At 52.1% G+C, this 18,023-nt stretch overlaps 1 protein-coding gene across 1 annotated transcript in view; it reads right to left on the reverse strand.

Annotated features, from left to right (window-relative positions):
* OTOF (otoferlin) overlaps positions 1-18,023 on the reverse strand; it is a 95,795-nt gene that overhangs the window by 20,491 nt on the left and 57,281 nt on the right. Inside the window, 10 exon segments of the mRNA XM_038561007.1 lie at positions 39-159; positions 286-466; positions 970-1,078; positions 1,523-1,746; positions 3,045-3,231; positions 4,535-4,721; positions 5,045-5,204; positions 7,774-7,858; positions 8,277-8,339; positions 12,648-12,779. Coding sequence (XP_038416935.1) covers positions 39-159; positions 286-466; positions 970-1,078; positions 1,523-1,746; positions 3,045-3,231; positions 4,535-4,721; positions 5,045-5,204; positions 7,774-7,858; positions 8,277-8,339; positions 12,648-12,779 — 1,449 coding nt within the window.

Genomic DNA, 18,023 nt, shown 5'->3' on the forward strand with positions numbered 1-18,023 from the left:
CTTCCCCTGCTCCCTCCCTCCCCCCGCCTGGCCCTGACCAGCTTGTCTGCAATGCGATCCATAATGTTGGCATTGTAGAGGCGGCGGCGCTGGTCAGGCCACCAGCTCTTCATGTAGATGCAGGGCTTGCGCTCCAGGTAGGGTAGATGGAAGTAGTTCCTGAGGGGGAGGAGGTGGGAGGTTGAGGGCCGGAACCCAGGGAGGTGGGAGGTGGGAGGTCCAGGCCATGAGACGATGGGAGGCAGTAGGTAGGGCCTCTCAGGACCCTCCATCCTCCTGACTCACCTGTCTGTGATCTGGGGCCGCATGGGAGGGGTGGAGGACACGGAGGCCAGGTCCCCACCTTCATCAGCTTCATCATCACTTGAGTTCTGGATCAGATCGACCTCTTCTTCGTCCCCAGGCTCCTTCCGAAGCCGAGCCCGCTGGGGCCTCGACAGGCCATCAACTTCATTCCCATAGTTACCTGGAGGCAGAATGGGGCACTAGAGGGCCTAGAATCCTTCTCTCCTACCCCCATACTCCTGCCCTCTGATTTGGGTGCTGCTTTGTGTTTGTGGGAGGGAAGTGGGAAGGCAGGGGGTGGGGAAGGTGCCAGGAGTTTGAGCCAGCTTGGACACAACAGAACACTGGCCAGAGGAAGGTGTCTGTGTCCCCCACCCCCAGCAATGACCTGGCTAGGAGCCCTGATGACCACTGGACTCAAGGGCCAGCCTAGGACATGGCCTGGATTCCTACTCTCTCCCCCTTCCCTGCTGCAGGGAAGGCTGCTTTCTCCCCCATGTCCCAAACACAGCTTTACCCTGTGGAGCTAAGGCACCCTGTGGGCACGTGTGCACAGTCGTGTGAACACTGTGTGCTGTGTGGGTGTTTGAGGACACGTGAAGGAAAGTGGTCAAAGCTTCCCTTCCTAGCTGTTACCACCGAGCAGCCCCCAGGCCTGAAGATCCCTCTGAGCCTGGCACTCACCTATGGTGACCTCAAAGGTGATTGGCTTGTCTCCGTTTTTCCGGTCGATCATTGAGGCCTCTAGGAAGGCTCCAAATAGAAAGAATTCTTCCATTTTTCCTGTGCAGCTCTGTGGGGAAGGTGGTTCAAACCATCCCCAAACCTCAGCAGGGATGTCAGGCCTGGAGCCAGGCCTCCTCCTACTGGCTTACAGACAGATGGGGGCAGACATCCCATCCCGCTGGGCAGCTAAGCAGCCCAGACCCTGAAGGCCTAAATCCTTTGACCTCCGGCCTGCATATCCCTAGACAAGGACAACCATGGTCAGGAACAGAGCAGAGACCTGGGACCTCCAGGCAGAGTGCCGGCACAGGCAGTGGGAGGGAACGGAGGTCCCCTCGGGGTATTGGGGGCAGAGTGTGGGATCCTGCTTCCTGGGGAAGGAGGCTTTGTCATGGGGTCTTGCCCTCTGAGGCAGACGGCAGCAACAGGCCGAGCCCAGGCCTAGGGTCCCGTGGCGGGAAGAGGGCTGAGCCAGGGGCCCTGGAGGACAGCCCGCCCCCTGGGTCCTCACCTCCGAGACGGGCGTGGCCTGCTCCACCTGTACCTCCGTGGAGCTGGTGAGCTCGGGGTTGGAGGTGTCCAGGATCTCCACAGCCAGGCCCAGCATGAGGCGGGCGCGGAACGACACGCCCTCGCCCAGGCCCTCGTTCAGGTCCTGGTGCTCGTCCAGCAGCGTGTAGTTGCGGGTGGAGCCGTACATGTTCACCCAGGCCGGGCCCAGCGTGGGCAGGAAGCCTGTGGGCCACGGGGAGAGGGACGACGGGCTCATGGGGCTGGTGGAGCCTCTTTTAGGGTGTCGGGCTTGCACCTCCTGGCTGCCGAGCCGAGGACCCCGTGTCTTGCTCGGTGAATCACTGGAGGCAGGCTGACAGGAGGCCCTAGGAAGAGCTCACCCCTGCCGTGCATGGGCGGCCTGGGCAGCCTCCTCACTCGCACAGAGCCCTTCCTTGGGTCAGGCTCCCTGCTTCCTGGGAGCTGGAGCCGGGGCTGCCTACAGACGCCAGCTCCTCTCACACTCCCCAGCCTGGCCTTCTGGCCCCTGGTGGCCGGTGCAGACCCGCATCTCACCAGGTCTTCCACCCTGCTCACGTGGACCCCTCCCCTCCTCTCCAAACATCCTCCCTCTGTCCGCCTGTGTAATGCTTTCTCCACGAAGCCGGCCCAGTTCCTAGGCCCCGGTAACTTCTCCTGCTGTTGGAATTTGTCTCTGGGTAACATGGGGCTGATCTGCTGTATGAGCTTTGTTTGTTTGGCTTTTGTTCTGCTTGGTTTAGAAAAAAATCATGGCATTTAAAAAAATCAAGATATACTTCACATAATATAAAATTCACCATTTTAAAACATGCATTTTGGTGGTTTTTAGTATATTCAGTATGTTGTACGAGCATCACCTGTTTCCAGGACACTTCCATCCCCCTCATGAGAAACCCTGTACCTACTGGTAGTTAGTCCGGGTCCCTCTCCTGCCTCCTGGAATCACTAGTCTATATTCTCTCTCCATGGATTTGACCGTTCTGGACATTTCATAGAAATGGAGTCATGTAATATGTGGCCTTCTGCGTCTTTGGCCTTAGGTTTCGAACATTCGGTAGCACATCCACCTTTCTAGTCCCCAGTGAGCACCATGAGGACAGGAATGGATTCTTCTCTTGCTCTGGTACCTGGTGCCTGGGTCCTAGAAGGGGTGAGCCCCACAAGCCCATAGATAGGGACTGTGGCAGCAGTATCCATATATGTGAAACACACATAATTATTATTTCCATTTCACAGATGAGAAAACAAATTCAAAGATCACACAGCCACTAACTGTGCGGGTTCAAACCCAGGCAACCTGGTTCAGGTAGGCCCTGTCAACCCTGTGCAGACCTGAGCCATGACTGTCCACCCTTTGAGGTGGGGGCTGCTGACCAAGCCTCACTATGTCCGGTGCCTTTCTGGAGGAGGTGGAGATGGTGGAGGTGTGGTGAGGGGGGAGTCCCATTTACCCCTTCCCTTCGGTCCCCTTGCCCCTAATGCAGTCTCCTGTTGCTAACCTTTGTCTCCGTCATTGGAAATCTTGCGCAGGTCAATGAAGTGGGTGCCGATGGCCACATCGTTGACCTTGTCTGAGTCTCGGATCTGCACCTTCATGCGCTTGCAGAGTGGGGGGAACAGGTCTGTAAAGATGACCTGCTCATTCCAGAGGGGCTCGTAGCTACTTTTCTGCACTGAAGTCTTGCCCTGGTGGGAGGGAATGAGGGTTAGGGTGTGTGTGTTTGTGTGTGTGTGTGTGTGTGTGTGAGCACCTGCACATGTACATGTGTGTGGTGTGTGTATGTGCATGTGTATCCATGCATGTATGTGCAAGTGCATGTGTACATGTATGTGTGGTGGCTTATGCGCACATGTGTGTATGCATGTGGGTTGTGTGTGTATGTGTTGTGCTACGTATGTGGACTACGAATGTATGCATATATATATGTGTAGGAAGTGTGTATGCATGTGTACCTATGGGTGTGTGCATGTGGTATGTGTATATGTGTGTAGTCACGTGTGTATGTGTATGTGTGTGGTGTATATATATATATGTATTCAAATTTTTTATTTAAATTCAATTTAGGGGGCACCTGCACCTCAATGTTTGTAGCAGTAATAGCCACAATATCCAAACCATGGAAAAAGACCCAATGTCCATCAACAGATGAATGGATAAAGAAGATGTGGTGTATGTATGTGTGTGTGTGTGTGTGTGTGTGTATACACATAATGGAAAAAGAAATCTTGCCATTTACAATGACATGGATGGAACTAGAGGGTATTGTGCTAAGTGAAATAAGTCAGAGAAAGACAATTACCATATGATCTCATTCATATGTGGAATTAAAGAAACAAAATAGAGGATCATAAGGGAAGGAGGGGAAAAATAAAACAAGACGAAATCAGAGAGGGAGACAAACCATAAGAGACTCTTTTTATTTTTTTAGAGACTCTTAATCATAGGAAACAAACTGAGGGTTGCTGGAGGGGAGGGGTGGGGAGATGTAGCTGGGCGATGGGCATTAAGGAGGGCACGGGATGCAATGAGCACTGGGTGTTACACAGCGTATTACTAGTTTCAGAGGTAGAGGTTGGTGATTCATCAGTTGCATCTAACACCCAGTGCTCACATGTGGGACGTGTGTATGTGGGTGTATATGAACGCATGTGTGCACTTATATCCAGCAGGCACTCTCCCCCACGCCAGCCTCTCAGATTCCTCCCTTTCAGTGCTCCCGTCTTAGTTCTTGGTCTCCAGGATGCAGAGACAGGCAGGATCCCGTAAGGCCCATGGCTTAAAGGATTCCCCAGCATGGTCCTAGCTCCAGCCCCTCTCAGCTGGAGCTCCCCTCATCTCCCACTCTCCTCAAATGCACCCAGGGATCAACGATGTCACCTGGCTTCTGATTTTGCCTCACCTCCACCTCCAGCCCCCACTTTCCAATCACTCTGTAGCTCTACTGCTTGTTACCCCAAACCCAACCTCCTGCATCCTGCACCCCAATACCTTCTGGCCAGCAAAGAAGACTTGCACATAGGGGTCGACCAGGTCCTTGTTCTCACCAATGAAAGCCTTCTTCACATTGGCCATGAGGCTGGTGTTCATACGGGGCAGCCCCTCAGCTCGGTAAATTTTCACGTAGAACCGGGCCCACTGGCGTTCAGCAGGCACCCCCTCGGGCAGCAGCAAGTTCCTGCCGGCACATACAGCCAGAGCTGTGGGGGCCAGGTGTGGGCACCCCAGTCCTGCCCTGGCATCTATATACCCTAGGGCCCAGGACAATCTCTGTGAACTCCTGCCCTGTCCTGCCTCTGATCTTCCCCTCCTGGGAGGAGAGTCTGTGGATGCCTTGGCTAGCCCTGCCCTTGGTTCTTCTTGGAAGAGCTGAGCTGTCTGGGAGTGGGAGGTACAGGGGGTAGGGTCTGTGAGCCAAGTCCACTCCAGGGGCTCCTTTTGGGAGAAGGGAGGGCTGGGTCAGGTCTCCAGGGGCTGGGTGGAGGTATATGGGAGCCTCACCCCTCAATGTCATCCTCATCTGTCTCGTTGGCCTTATGGGGTGTCTTGATGTTGTCCCCCTTGCCCACCACAGCGATGTCACACTTCACGTAGCCCTTCAGCCCAGCGGAGATGTCGTCGGGGTCTGACAGGATGGCCCACTTGTGGTGGAACTGGTGCTCTGCAGGGGTGAGGAGTGGAGACTGCACCTGTCACCCTGGGGCAGGGTGAGGAGCTGCGGAGCTGAGCATCTTTTCTGCCCCTGATTCCCAGGATGACCAGGAGAAGACAGCGGTCCCCAGAGGGGTGAGCAGCCAGGGCAAGGTCTTGTGTCCGGGTGTGTGGTGTGATTTTGAAGAGAGAGAACTCTCCAAACCCCTGCAGCTCTCCTGCCCTCACCCCTGCAGACAACCTACATAGATAGAACCTTCAGAGAGGTTCCCCTTCCCTGGCTCTTCCTTTCAAACGCCAGGGGCTCGCCGGTGCTTGGGGTATAGACCTCAGTGTGGTCCGTGGAGCCTCCTGATTCAGCTCTGCCTGGCTCACTCCACTCATCCCTCCCCACCCTTGTGCTCCCTCTGGGCCTAGCTGCTTACTCCTCTCTGGACTACTGGAGTCCCTGTTCATACCCTCCTGCCTTTATGGCTGCTGTTCTTTGAGCTTGGAAGGGCCTCCTTCTTACCCCTCCCCATACTCAAACTTCTCAGACACCCGTCAGGGAAGGTGGTTGGGCTGAGGAGATTGCAAGCACCCCGGACTTCCTCTGTGATCTACCAAAGGGTGGGTGTAGACTTGTACAACCCCTCCTTATCTCCAGCAGAGGGAATTAGTGAGTGAGCAGTGTCCTGCTGCTGCATCTGATGGTGCAAAATGGTCCTGCCAGGGTGATAACAGGCCCTGGTCTCCCCAGGAAACCCTTCCAGCTCCACAAGATATTGATACCACCCAAGGCTCCCAGTAGCACCCAGGACTCCTGTGTCCCTGGGCAGCATATTTCCAATGACTCCCTGGCTAGGTCAGCAATGAGGGACTCTCGGGGAGGATCAGACCAAGCCAGAGACCATCAGAGTGAAGACATCAGTACCCTAGCTGTGGGGGTCTTATGACTTCAGGTTCCTATGAAGGGTACCAGGCTCAGGAACAGATATTCAGAAGAAGCAGCAAGTCTGGCAGTGGGTTGCCCAGTGGAGAGCCTGGGCTTTGGGCCCACCTGGTCCTGGGTTCACATTCTTTTCCATTCCCTGGACCAGCTATGTAAGCTTGCTGGGCCTGCTTTCTTCTTGTGACTTGGAGTGAAGTGGCCCACAGAGGGCAGTGAGGGTTAAGCCTGCCAGCACAGCGTGGCTGCCCCAGTGCCTGGCGCTTAGCAGGTGCTCCCTGAGTGGCAGTGGCTTCTCTCCAGGACTCTACTGCTGAGAAGCCCAGATCTCCATGTCAGGCTCCTTGCTGTCTCTCCAAACCTCTGCCACCGGTACTGGGGGGGGGGGCACTGCTCAGCCCTGGGGTTCCACCCCAGCCCATGGCCCGCAGCTGGGCATGCTTCCTAGGAAGTGCCAGATGGAAAACTGGCCCTCTTCCTTTCCCACTCCTCTAAGATGCTAATGGTCACTAGGGCCATCTTGGATTACAACGTGTGTGTGTGTGTGTGTGTGTGTCAGTGGGAAAGACACTGGCCTGGCAGCCGGGAGACCAAGTTCTATTCCCAGGAGGCGCTGGGCAAGTCTCCTCATAACCCTGGGCTTCTTTGTCATATGGAGATGCTGGACTCTATGTTTTCAGATCTCTTGCAGCTTGTGATGTTCATGTGTATGAGCTTGGGTTTGGCCTCCGATTCCCTAGTATTAGTCGCAGAGTGTGCACAGGCCAAGTGTCTACTAAGTTGAACCACAAGAAATTGCCAATTTGTTCAACCTAATAGTTCAGTGGCACTTCCAAGCCACTTAACTTCTCTTGGCTTCATTTATCTCATCTGTAAAAGGGGAAGGAACGCTGATGTCTCCTACCTCACTGTTTTGTGGCAGTCAAGTGTGACACCGGGTGAAACTGTATTGTCACTGTCAAAGAGCCTAATGCAGTCGTTACCGCATCCTCAGTGGTGGGTTCACTCCTGGGACATGAGGTGGGGCCCAATGCCAGGATGGGCCTGAGCTGGCCATGGGCTTAGCCATCATCTTGCAGGCTGAGGGCACTTCCTCCGCCTGTCCCATGCCTCACAAACCCTCTGGGCCACCTCTTGGGATTTTCTCACCAGCCTCATCCACTGTTGGCCCCTGGGGACCCACATTGCTGCTGGTCAGCCACAGCTCTGCATGGCTATCCTCAGGAGGCCTGGGTCCCTTGATAGTTGCTCAGTGAGCCCAGCATCCCTCAGAGGCTGCTACAACACATTTGTGTTGAGGACAGTGTGGCTCAGTGGGTGCTCTGGAGTCATACAGCCTGAGTTCACCCCCAACGGACTGCGTGACTGGGGAAGCCCCAGTGCTTCTTCAGGCCCCAGGCCTCTCAAGTGTAAACGGGGGCAATGCCGCACACCCCGCAGAGCTCCTGTGAATCCAGCAGCCTGAGCACAGGTAGTCACCGCATCCATGTGCAGACTGGACACCCCATCACTCCACACACCCAACGGCCTCACACTCAGTTTATGGTCCTGGCCAGGCTAGGCCCCAGGACTGTCAGGGTGGGAAGGACGGCATGTGCTACATTCGCGGAGCTGTGGGTACTGATGCTGACCGAATCGCGCAGCTACTCACCAGGCTGGGAGTACACGGTTCCCACATCCATTTTGAAGGACCCCACTAGGGTACCACTTCGCAGCAGGTTCTTGGAGTGAATCACCTTCCGGGCAGAACCACCAGCCACCAGTCAGGCCAGGCAGGGCTGAGGCTTTCCATGAGGGTAGGGATGGGGTGGTCTGATGGTGGCACCACCTGTCTTTCTGGGGAACAGCTTCTTGGAGGGTATTTGGTAGGGCAGGGGCAGCTTGCTGAGGCTCAGCATTAATCCCTCTTTCCCTCATTTTTGTTGGCTGCCAGGTACGGGTGAGTAGGTTGTACACTGTACAGAGGCACCTGGCTAAACAGGTGACAGAGGCCCAAATCAACCTGTGCCCCACTTGCCTGGCTGCGTGTCGGGGCATAGGGCTGGGAATGGGGCTTTTAGTGGTTGGTCCATCCAGAGGGATCCCCTTTTTAAGTCTACACAAAGGTGCAGTTTAAGCTAGTGGCCCTGCCTGCCAGGGCTACTCCCCACTCACCGAGATCTTGATGATCTTGTCGAACATAACGTCAGGAGAGACGTGGAAGTCGAAGACAAAGTACTGGAAGGTGGGGACAACCCAGAGCTGCTGTCACCCAGCTGACCTTGGCTAGGGCAGTGCCGGGCCCCTCCCTCCTGCCAGCACCCCGGCCATTTCCCCTGCACCCCGAAGTTTAGATGAACAGCAGTGGCAACCACTGGTCCTCCCTGACTTTGTGGCAGGTGGGAGCTGTGTGGCTTTGAGCAACACATTGTCTGATCTGTTTCCCAGGCTGTAAAATGTGGGTAAAGACACCCACCTAGGGTCTTGTTATGATGAGAGATAAGTCTTGTTATGATGAGAGATATTACATGATACCATAATATACATTGCAGTTATACAGGCAACACAGACATTTCATTAAACCACAATGCTCCACTGCCTAGAAGATGTGTCCCAATTTCAGCAATGTTTAAATGTAAAATGAGGTGTGAACGACTTAATTTGCTGTAAATATAAAATGCTGTGGGTGTGAACAGTCCTCTTGAGCTGGGAGCTGCCACTCACTCCCTGCCCCACGTCTCCTGGCCTTGCTGTGCAGGTGTCGGTCGGGAACGAGGAGGGGGTGCGGCCACAGAGGGACCACTGCTTTGGAGAATTTGTGGGCAGAGACAAGGAAAAAGTGTTGCCAACATGCCTAGGGCCAATGTCTGAGGAGAGTCTGATCCTGGCTGCTGGAGACTCCTGCTAGAGCACTGTGGGTACAAGTGCTGCCTTTAGCGCCAGACAAAGCTTTAACCGTCAGGCCAGTCACTTCCTTCCTGAGCCTCAGTTTACCACCCTGTGATGCAGGGTTAATACTCAAGGCCCATCCAAAGGGGTCTGGGAGGCATGGTTGTGAAGTCTAAATGAGTTGACCCCTGTCAAGTGTTCAGCCTGTGAGCGCGCGTGGTCAGTGCATGGTACATGGTGACTGCTGTGTGTGCAGCAAATACGTGCAGGAGGCCGTGGCTGGGGGCCGCTGAAGCTCTGGAGAGATGGGTGGAGATCTAGACCAATGCAGGTGGCAATAACCCCTTGGGACTGCGGAGATACCCGAGGAGAGTAAGGGAAGGGACTGATCTAGGGCAGGCCTCCAAGAAGCAGCAGGATTTCAGCAGAGGGGACAGGGAGTGTGTCAGGAAAGACAATGAGGGAGGGGGTGGCTGGAGGGGGCGTTGAGAGGCTGGAAATGGAGGGGCAGTCAAAAGAGAGGGGCGACGTGGACTTGCACGTAGGGATGACATGGTCCTTGATGACCTGGAAGGCAGTTTCAGTGAAGCCAGGGGCAGAGGTGGAGACATGATGGGGAGAAGAGGCAGTGGGGACTGTTCACGGAATTGGATTGTGGGGGGAGGACAGAAGTATGAGGGATTGGGAAAGGCCTGGCTATGTGGAGGGGTGGACAGGTGTACAGACAGATGGACAAACTCCTAGTTCCTGTCCCTGAGCATATGGGGTTTTCCATAGTTGTACTCAGGGAGAATACATGGGAGTAGAACACCTTGTAGGCAAAAAAGGAGCCAAGAAAAAGTAAAGGCAGAGTTGGGGGTGCTAAGCAGATTGGGTGATGTCAGGTTCTTTGGGAAGAAGAAAGAGAAGGATCCTGGGCAAAGGAGAGAGGTGGTTTAGGCAGAAGGAAGACACCAGTGGCCAGGACCAGATGCACCCAGGGAGAAGGGGCCCTGGCCTGGTCTTGGATGGTCAGGTTGTACTGGGAAGTCAGTGGTTGGAAGCCTCGCTTCACACGGAGACAGGTCTGGAGCCAGGCAAGAGGCGAGGCCAGGCCAGCTGTGTCAGCCCTGGGCAAGCCCCCCGGCTGAGTGAGAGCAGGAACTCTGCACTCTGAGCACTCTGTGGGTATAGTCCTTGTGTTTCCTGAGTGTAGTCCCCTTTCATAACCATTTAAAAGTCTAAGTCATGCTGATTGCTCTCATCTCCCTCTATTGTGTTTAGTGCAGGTGAAGGAAAGTTCCTGCTAACTCAGAGAAGTAGCCAGAAGAAGTAAACTTCTGCGACCAAGGGCATTTTTCTTCTTCCTTTTTTTTTTTTTTAAAGATTTTATTTTTTTATTTGAGAGAGACAGAAACAGAGACAGAGATAGAGCATGAGCAGGGAGGAGAGGAGGAAGCAGGCTCCTGGCTGAGCAGGGAGCTCGATGCAAGGCTCACTCCCAGGACCCTGGGATCATGACCTGAGCCAAAGGCAGACGCCCAACCAACTGAGCCACTGAGGAGCATCGCCTCACCAAGGGTATTTTTCAGTGAAGAAGAACGTGGTATTGGACAAGAAGCAAAAGGGAAGAAAGCCTGCTTCAGGACCAGAGGAATCAGGAGAAGCAGTGGTTGTTCATAACGGGGTGATTTTAAGCCCAGGGGGACATTTGGCAATGTCTAGAGACATTTTTGGTTGCCACAACTGGGTGGGGGTTGCTACGGGCATTGAGTGGTTAGAAGCCAGGGATGCTGCCCAGCATCCTACAATTCACAGGACAGTCCCCTACACCAAAAGTTATTTGGCCTAAAATGTCCACAGTACTGAATTTGAGAATCCCTGGTTTGGAAGAAACAGAAATTAACCAAATCAGAGCTATTTGGATTTGTGACAAAAAAACGAAACTATGATCCAGATTTAAGACTCACGGGAGTGGAAGGAATGGTCTTAGTGGATATAATTGGAAAGTGGTTACTAGGCTGGAAGTAGACATGGCCTGTCAGGGCAGAGACTGTCACCTCTGTGGCCCCTATGTTGCCAGGAATGGGATCCAAGTACAGCACATGCTCGGCAAATGTTCGTTGCTTCCTTTGGGGGAGTATCCATTCTGCAATGTGTTACTCAACCCTCCAGGTACAAGCCAGGCTCTGGGCTGGGCCACAGTGATGCCAGAGACTGGGTACACTAGGGACAGAGACGTGAGGGACCAACCACAATTCAGGGCCATTATTGTCACAGAGAAAGAAGTGCATTGACTTCTGACCCAGAGAGCACAGGTAAGGCAGCTCAGCGGCATGGACCCTTGGCCTGGGCTCTGGAGGGTGAGTAGGAGTTGGGCAGGGAAACAGTGTGGGGAGAACGGCTGTTTCCTTGGGAAGGAGGAAGCCCTCTGAAAGAAGCATGAGGTGTGTGGGGTTGGTGCAAGGTGAGCCCTTGAGTCAGCTCAATGTGGCTCTGCCACTATTGAATAACCGTGGAAGGCCATGGACACCTGTCTCCATATCCATTAAAGGAAAGCAGATTCTTATCTAGGTTGGAGGCTTTTATAGTCAGGGATGTGACCAGATAGAAGGTCAGAGGTGTGGAGGCTGAATTTCCTGACTCCTGGAAAGGTCACCATATGGGGCTGGGGGAAGGGGGCAGGTGTTTCCTGAGCACAGATGTCCCAGCCCTGTGGGCAACCAGCTGTGAGAACCAGGTTCACCTAGGACCCTGGTCTGGGTCCCTGTGAGGGACAGAAGTGCATCCAGGCTTCCCTCCTGCTGATGCGCAGCTGGGGGGCTCCCCCTAAGTTCGGTGGCACCCTCAGCCCTCACCACTCCTCAGGACAGACATGGAGATACAGGACAAGGATGCCTCACTCTGGCTAGCTTGGCACCTTCACTGCCTGGAGCCCCCATGACAAGCAGACTGAATGTTCCCCCCAGGAGAAGGAGGGCTAGGGCCCCCAGGCCAGTCTGACCCATGCTCAGGCATCTGAAGGGCTCCTGGGCATCCCTCACTAGAGCTGATTAAGTTGGTTCCCTGCTGGAGCCCTAAGTCAAGGTCTTGTGTCAGGGGTGGCCACTCAAAGTGGTAGACAGAGTGCTGGGCTGAGGCTGGTAGGCTGGGCCCTGCTTCATCACCAGCGCTCTTTGTGCTCTTAGGCAAGGCCTTTTTCATACTGAGACCTCAGTATCCTCCTCTGTAAGATGGGGAGATGGAATTAGAAGGTCTCTGAGGTCCTCTGACCTCAGTGTGGCCTCAGATGGCTGCAAAGAACAGGAGCAGGAACCAGGCTTTTTTCTGTCATTTTGAAGAGTCAAGGCCAGTGCTCTGGAAGCACGGAGGCAGCCCAGCAGAGAGGGTGCGCACACAGAACCCCACTCTGGCCCTCAGCACCTGGGCGAGGGCTCTCTCCAGAAGCTTCCATGTTCTCTGGTATAAAATGGGATTAATGGCAACAACTTCTGATCTTTGCCGAGGCCAGAAGAGAGGACACCCCTGCAGCATTTATAGGAGCACCTGGCTCACAGGAACCACTCTTTAATGGTGCCACTGCCCCCAAGGGGCTCTGGCCTGGGAAACGGCGGGGACCAGGCCTCCTGCCACATTTAGGGAAGTCCCTTTCCCCACCTTCGGCCACAGGGCACTGACCTCATTGTAGTAGGGGCAGTTAGTGGACTCCTTCATGGATGTGCACTTCTTGTCATCACCCACCTCCACGCACACCACGGGGTCCATGTTCAAGCCCACGAGCTGCCGGGCCTCGATCACAGTGATGCTGACCTGCGGGCAGGAGAGGGAGGCTGAGTAAGCCTGTTGAGACTCAGAGTAGCTCCTCCTGGAGTCGGGGCCCAGGAGCAGGGAGCCAGTGCTGGACGTGGGTTCCAGGGTGAACACTGCCTCTAATCTGCTTGGACCTGGGGCTCTTTCCCCACTAAACCCCAGTGTCTTTATTTATAAAGGAAAGGCATGGACTGGATCACCACTAAGTGTGTGCTAGAATTACCAGCAAGGAGGAAGGTGCTGGTTAAAAATGCTGGTGTCCCTGCCAAACTCCAGACCAAGCCAATCTCACCTCTGGCAGTGGGGACCAGGCATCAGTGTTTTTAAAGCTCCTGGTGATTTCAAATGCCCCGCACACCCTCAGCCACTGTGGCTCGGCCTCATAGAGGCCTGCAAACCACTTCCCGGGATTCATGCAAGCAGGGATTAAGCTATCTATGTCTTCATTAACATGCATTTAATTTCCTGCCCCAGTGTATCTCATTCCAAGATTGAAAGCCTCTGAGAGTTCTCTGTGTTTCTGGAATTTGGCCCCCTTTCCACATTCCTGGTTTCATCCTTTTGTACAATTTGTTTGGGAGCCTGAGCTACCTTTGCTGGCTTGATGCCGTGTGCTCTGTGACTTTTCAGGTGGCGTCCAGCTCCCTGGAATCTCACACCTATGCTGAGAAGCCCTTCTTCGGTTGTTCATTCAGCAAATGTTTGTGTGTGTGTGTGTGTGTGTATACAGGGCAGAGGAGGGGAGGTATGTGTGCATACCTTTTCTGAATCTTCATTTTAAAGATTTATTTATTTATTTGATGGAGGGAGAGAGGGAGAAAGAGAGAGAGAGATGGGGAGGAGCAGAGAGAGGGAGACAGAGTCCCAGGAAGACTCCCTGCTGAGCACAGAGCCCAGTGACACCGGGCTTGACCTCATGACCCTGAGGCCACTACCTGAGCCAAAACCAAGGGTCAGATGCTTAGCCAACAGCACCCCCCCCCCCCCCCCAGGTTTCAGCTCCTCCTGAAACTTCATTTTAAGCAATCAGTTCTTACTTTGGATTTAAAGGTGTTGGTTCCCATTGGGGTGGCCATGACAAAATAGAGGGACAGATTTGAGGTGTCTGGGCTGGCACTGGACAAGCCCCAGACCTTCTCCATGACCAGGTGTGAGAGGAGACAACCATGTAGGCTCACAGAGCTAGACCTATCCATAAGGTTGTGTGAGGGTTAAATGAGGTACTGTGTGTCAAAGTGCGTCACGAACAGTAGAAAGCTCTAGAAAATGTGAGCTATTGTTATAAATGGCTTCTCAGAGTCTCCCTTGTATGTAGGGTTCTGTAGATGTTTGTGATTATTCATTTGACTCTCTCGAACTTGCATTTTAACAAAATAGCCTGTGCTAAGCTAGTGTTAGCATTTACCACAGCTCATTCTTCTAATGAAACTGTAGGGGTTGCTTTTATGCTTCTCATCTTGGAGATTTGATGTATCAGTTGCTGTGCTTTGATGCAACTTCTAAATATGATTTTACTCAAGAAAATTATTTTCCCTTTTCATAAAAAAGAATAACTATGAAAATCATCATCCACCGTGTCCATCAAAGTCTTATAAATATTCTGAAGGCCAAGACAAATCAGCACATTAAAACTAATCATGTTAAGAAAAATAGAAACTTCAGTGCCAGTGAGAACATTGCCAAGAAAGTATACAGAACTGGAAACTGAACATTTACTAATTGAAGTAACACTTGAACTACGAAAGCAAGCATTTCTATTTGGAACTTGAAATGCCAAAGGGAATGAAGCTCAGAATCCAGAGCTCTGAAGAAGTTTAATGATCACCATTTCTTTAGAGAGCTAAAAAGGAAATAGAGCTAATTAACTTAGGCTCTGAGAAGTTGATTGTGAAGAGAGTAAGCTGACACTAGAAGTCTTTCCAGAATATTCTTGCATAGTAGTTCATAGCATTTAAACCTCTATGAAACTTTTTATGGCAAAGACTTAAAAAATCTCGTCATATTTTCTCACAACTAACTCATCCTCTCCCTTCTATCAAGAAAAAAAAAAAAAGAATGTAATTCAAGACTGGGAAGTAGACAGACACAGTTTTGGTGTGATAAGGAAATAAGATATGCCATCAGAAGATTAACCTTCCAAATGTGAGCAGCTGGTTAGTTTTTGTTTTTTGTCCAGAAGCCCAGTCATGATGATAGCGTTTGGCCCCCTATTCCTTTTCAGAACTCAAAGGGCTGGGGAGAGGAGGGGGGCAGAGGGCTTAAAGGAGCTGGTAGAGAGATAGGGGTGGGAAAAGAAAGGCTCCAGAGGGTGCTCTTTGCTGGCTGAGGGGTGACCCCGAGGGGAACCCTGAAAGTGCACCATTGAGATCATTGCATGGCATTGGTGGTGGAGGGGAACATCAATCCTGTTGCTTCCCCCTCCCCCACCTGGGGCTATACGGAGGGGAAATATATCACTTGGACTTGAAACTTTAAACAAATTTTGAGGGGCGCCTGGGTGACTCAGTTGGTTGAGTGCCTGACTCTTGATTTTGGCTCAGGTCATGATCTTAGGGTCGTGGGATTGAGCCCCCACATCAGGCTCCCCACTCAGTAGGTAGTCTGCTTGAGATTTTCTCTCTCTCTCCCTGTCTCTCTCCCTCACCCCCCCCCACTCTCTCTCTCTTAAATAAATAAATACATCTTTAAAAAAAATAGAAATAAACCAAATTTTGAGGAGGGGATTGGCCATCCTTTCTTTCTCCCGTCATCAGCAGAGGACTTGATCTTTCCAGGGTGGAAGATGGGGAGGCAAATTGACCCACAAAGGGACCGACTGACCAACTGATTGGGGAGACTCTTGGTAATCATATATTCAGCCCTCTCCTTTCAAGATAAGGGACCTAATCCTCAGGTGGCTTCATGAAAGCCATCGGAAGGAACAAGGCTGAGTGTAAATCTATACCTCCGTCCTTGGGAGAACCCAAGAGTCTTGGCGTTCTGTGACCTGCTTCCACGGGATCTGACTGTGCTGCCAGAACATTGGTGTGGAGCTGGCAGGGCCCACCAGTGTGGCCCTTCTGAAACACCGTCTACCTTTCCTTATCTCTGGTGGCTGAGATGTGACAGGGCGCAGCGGTTGGTGTGGCGCAGGCGCTACGAGGGTGGGGAGACCAGCTAGGCAATGGGTGCAATGTTGCAGTCAGGGAGAGGACACGGAGGTGATCTTGAGTCTTGGTGCGGGAAGAGAGGGCAGGGAGCACGCTCAGGACTCCATGAGCACCAAGAACATCTCTGCCAAGTGCTGAGAGCTTCGCTCACTCTGATGGGGAAGCTGTCTATTTACTGGGATGACGCTGGGGCTTCTTGCCTTTGAGATGCTAATAATCAGGAAAGGGTTTACTACATGTGACATGTATTCTAACCAGAAGAGACAAAGGGGACAGGCAAGCCATGGTCTGTTCACTGGAGCCATCAGGGTCCTTTCTGGATCTGAGTTCAGCTAAACCCTCTCCTCCCACCAGCGGGGGGCGCTTTCTGAGCTCTTCCCAACTGGGTGAAGCCAAGGTCTCCAGAGAGTGACGTTCCTTTGATAAGTTTTCTCGCCTTCTCTGTTGTATTTATCGGAAGCAAGAATAAGTCCACACTTGCATCCCAAGAGCTCTCTCTCAACGTGTGTTAATACTTGTAGTTGAGATGTGAACACACTTGCCAGAAAATACTGTGTTACCAGGTTAAGTGCAGCAACCGTTCTGTTCAGTTCAGAATGTGAATGTTTGGAGGGAGAAAGTGTGGTTCACTTGACAAAAGTCTGTTAAAAAGCATTTTGAAAGGGCCTTGAAAAAAAAAAAAAAAGCAGTGGGTAGTAAGGTAAAGATGAACAGGGACCAGAGTGGGTGACTGTCCCAAAGGCTCAATTAGAGAGACATTAGTCACTCTGACTGCTTCGGTTGGACACACTTGGATTTGAATCTTGGCTCTACCTTTGAATAACTGTGTGACCTGGGGTAAGCTCCTTACCCTCCTCATGTCTCATTTTCTCACCTATGAAAAGAAATGTAGTAATACCTATACTTGGATGGTTCTAAGAATTACATTGACTTAAATGGAAAGCACACACACGCAGCATCCAGCATAGCCCCTGGCTCATAGCAAGCCTTTGAGAAAATAACAGTTATGTTAACAGGCACAACAATGACCCTATTTTCCATGTGTCCTTATGTGGCAGGCTGGTGACACTGGAGAGTGAACCGTATCTGAAAACAAAGACAAGCAGGTCTTTGTTCTTTGGGATTTTCCTATTCTTAGAACTAACAGAGGAGCAAAGCCCTGAACCCAGTCCTCTGGAGAAGCAAAGCCTCCAGAAGTCTTAAGATATTTGATGCTTGGGTTTTGGTGGAATCGTGAGGGAGCGACATTCTCAAACCTCCCAGGAGCCCAGGGGCTTGAGGCTGTCTAAAATCGCTGCCTGAGGCTAACTTTTAGGTACCTGGAAAGATGGTCACCAACTGGATGAAAACAAACTGAAGCAAGGATTACGGGAGACAATGGATGTCCTTGAGAAAACACGACCAGATGTACTGATACAAAGAAAGGTGCCTCCTGGTCCTTTATACCAAGGAAGTGAGGGAGCTGTCCTTAACAAAGGGTACACACGGGGTCTGAGCAATTAGTATGAAAGATACAGCTCTAACCTGGGAGAGGAGGCTCCCTCCGATTCTAGGACCTGGTTCTGATACAGTGGCAGCCAGGTGGGGTCTCCCGAAGGCTCTGTTTCCTCTGACCAGTGAATGTATTCACTCAGCCTTAGGAATGCCCACAATCTTCTGACCTAAAGCTGAGTCTTGTTAGATCCCAAGGGAAGGTCTAGAGCAATGGGTGGTCCATGGACCCTCTTGTTTCCAGCTTATAAATAAGTACTAGGTGCTTCTGGTTTGTACATTAGTCTATTGTGAGTTGTCTTAATGTAACTCAGTTTCTTAGGCTCTGATCAACTCTGCCCAAAAAGACAAAACTGGGAGTGTGGCCTTGCCAAGCTCAGGATCAGGCTCGGAGGGCTGCACTGGGATTCGGGCATCCTGTGTGGCCCTCTCTCAGCAGCTACCAGCCATGTTCATGACCCACCCTGCCTGCACTGTGGCTATATCAACAATTCTATGGCTTCAAATCTCTCCCTATCTCAGTCATTTTGTCTCAAGTTTTAGAAACATACAAATAAAAAAATTAAGTGTTAATTTCAGAAAACACAGGAAAGAAAAAGAAAAA

This window comes from Canis lupus, chromosome 17 (assembly GCF_011100685.1).
Source record: "Canis lupus familiaris isolate Mischka breed German Shepherd chromosome 17, alternate assembly UU_Cfam_GSD_1.0, whole genome shotgun sequence".
Taxonomy (NCBI): domain Eukaryota; kingdom Metazoa; phylum Chordata; class Mammalia; order Carnivora; family Canidae; genus Canis; species Canis lupus.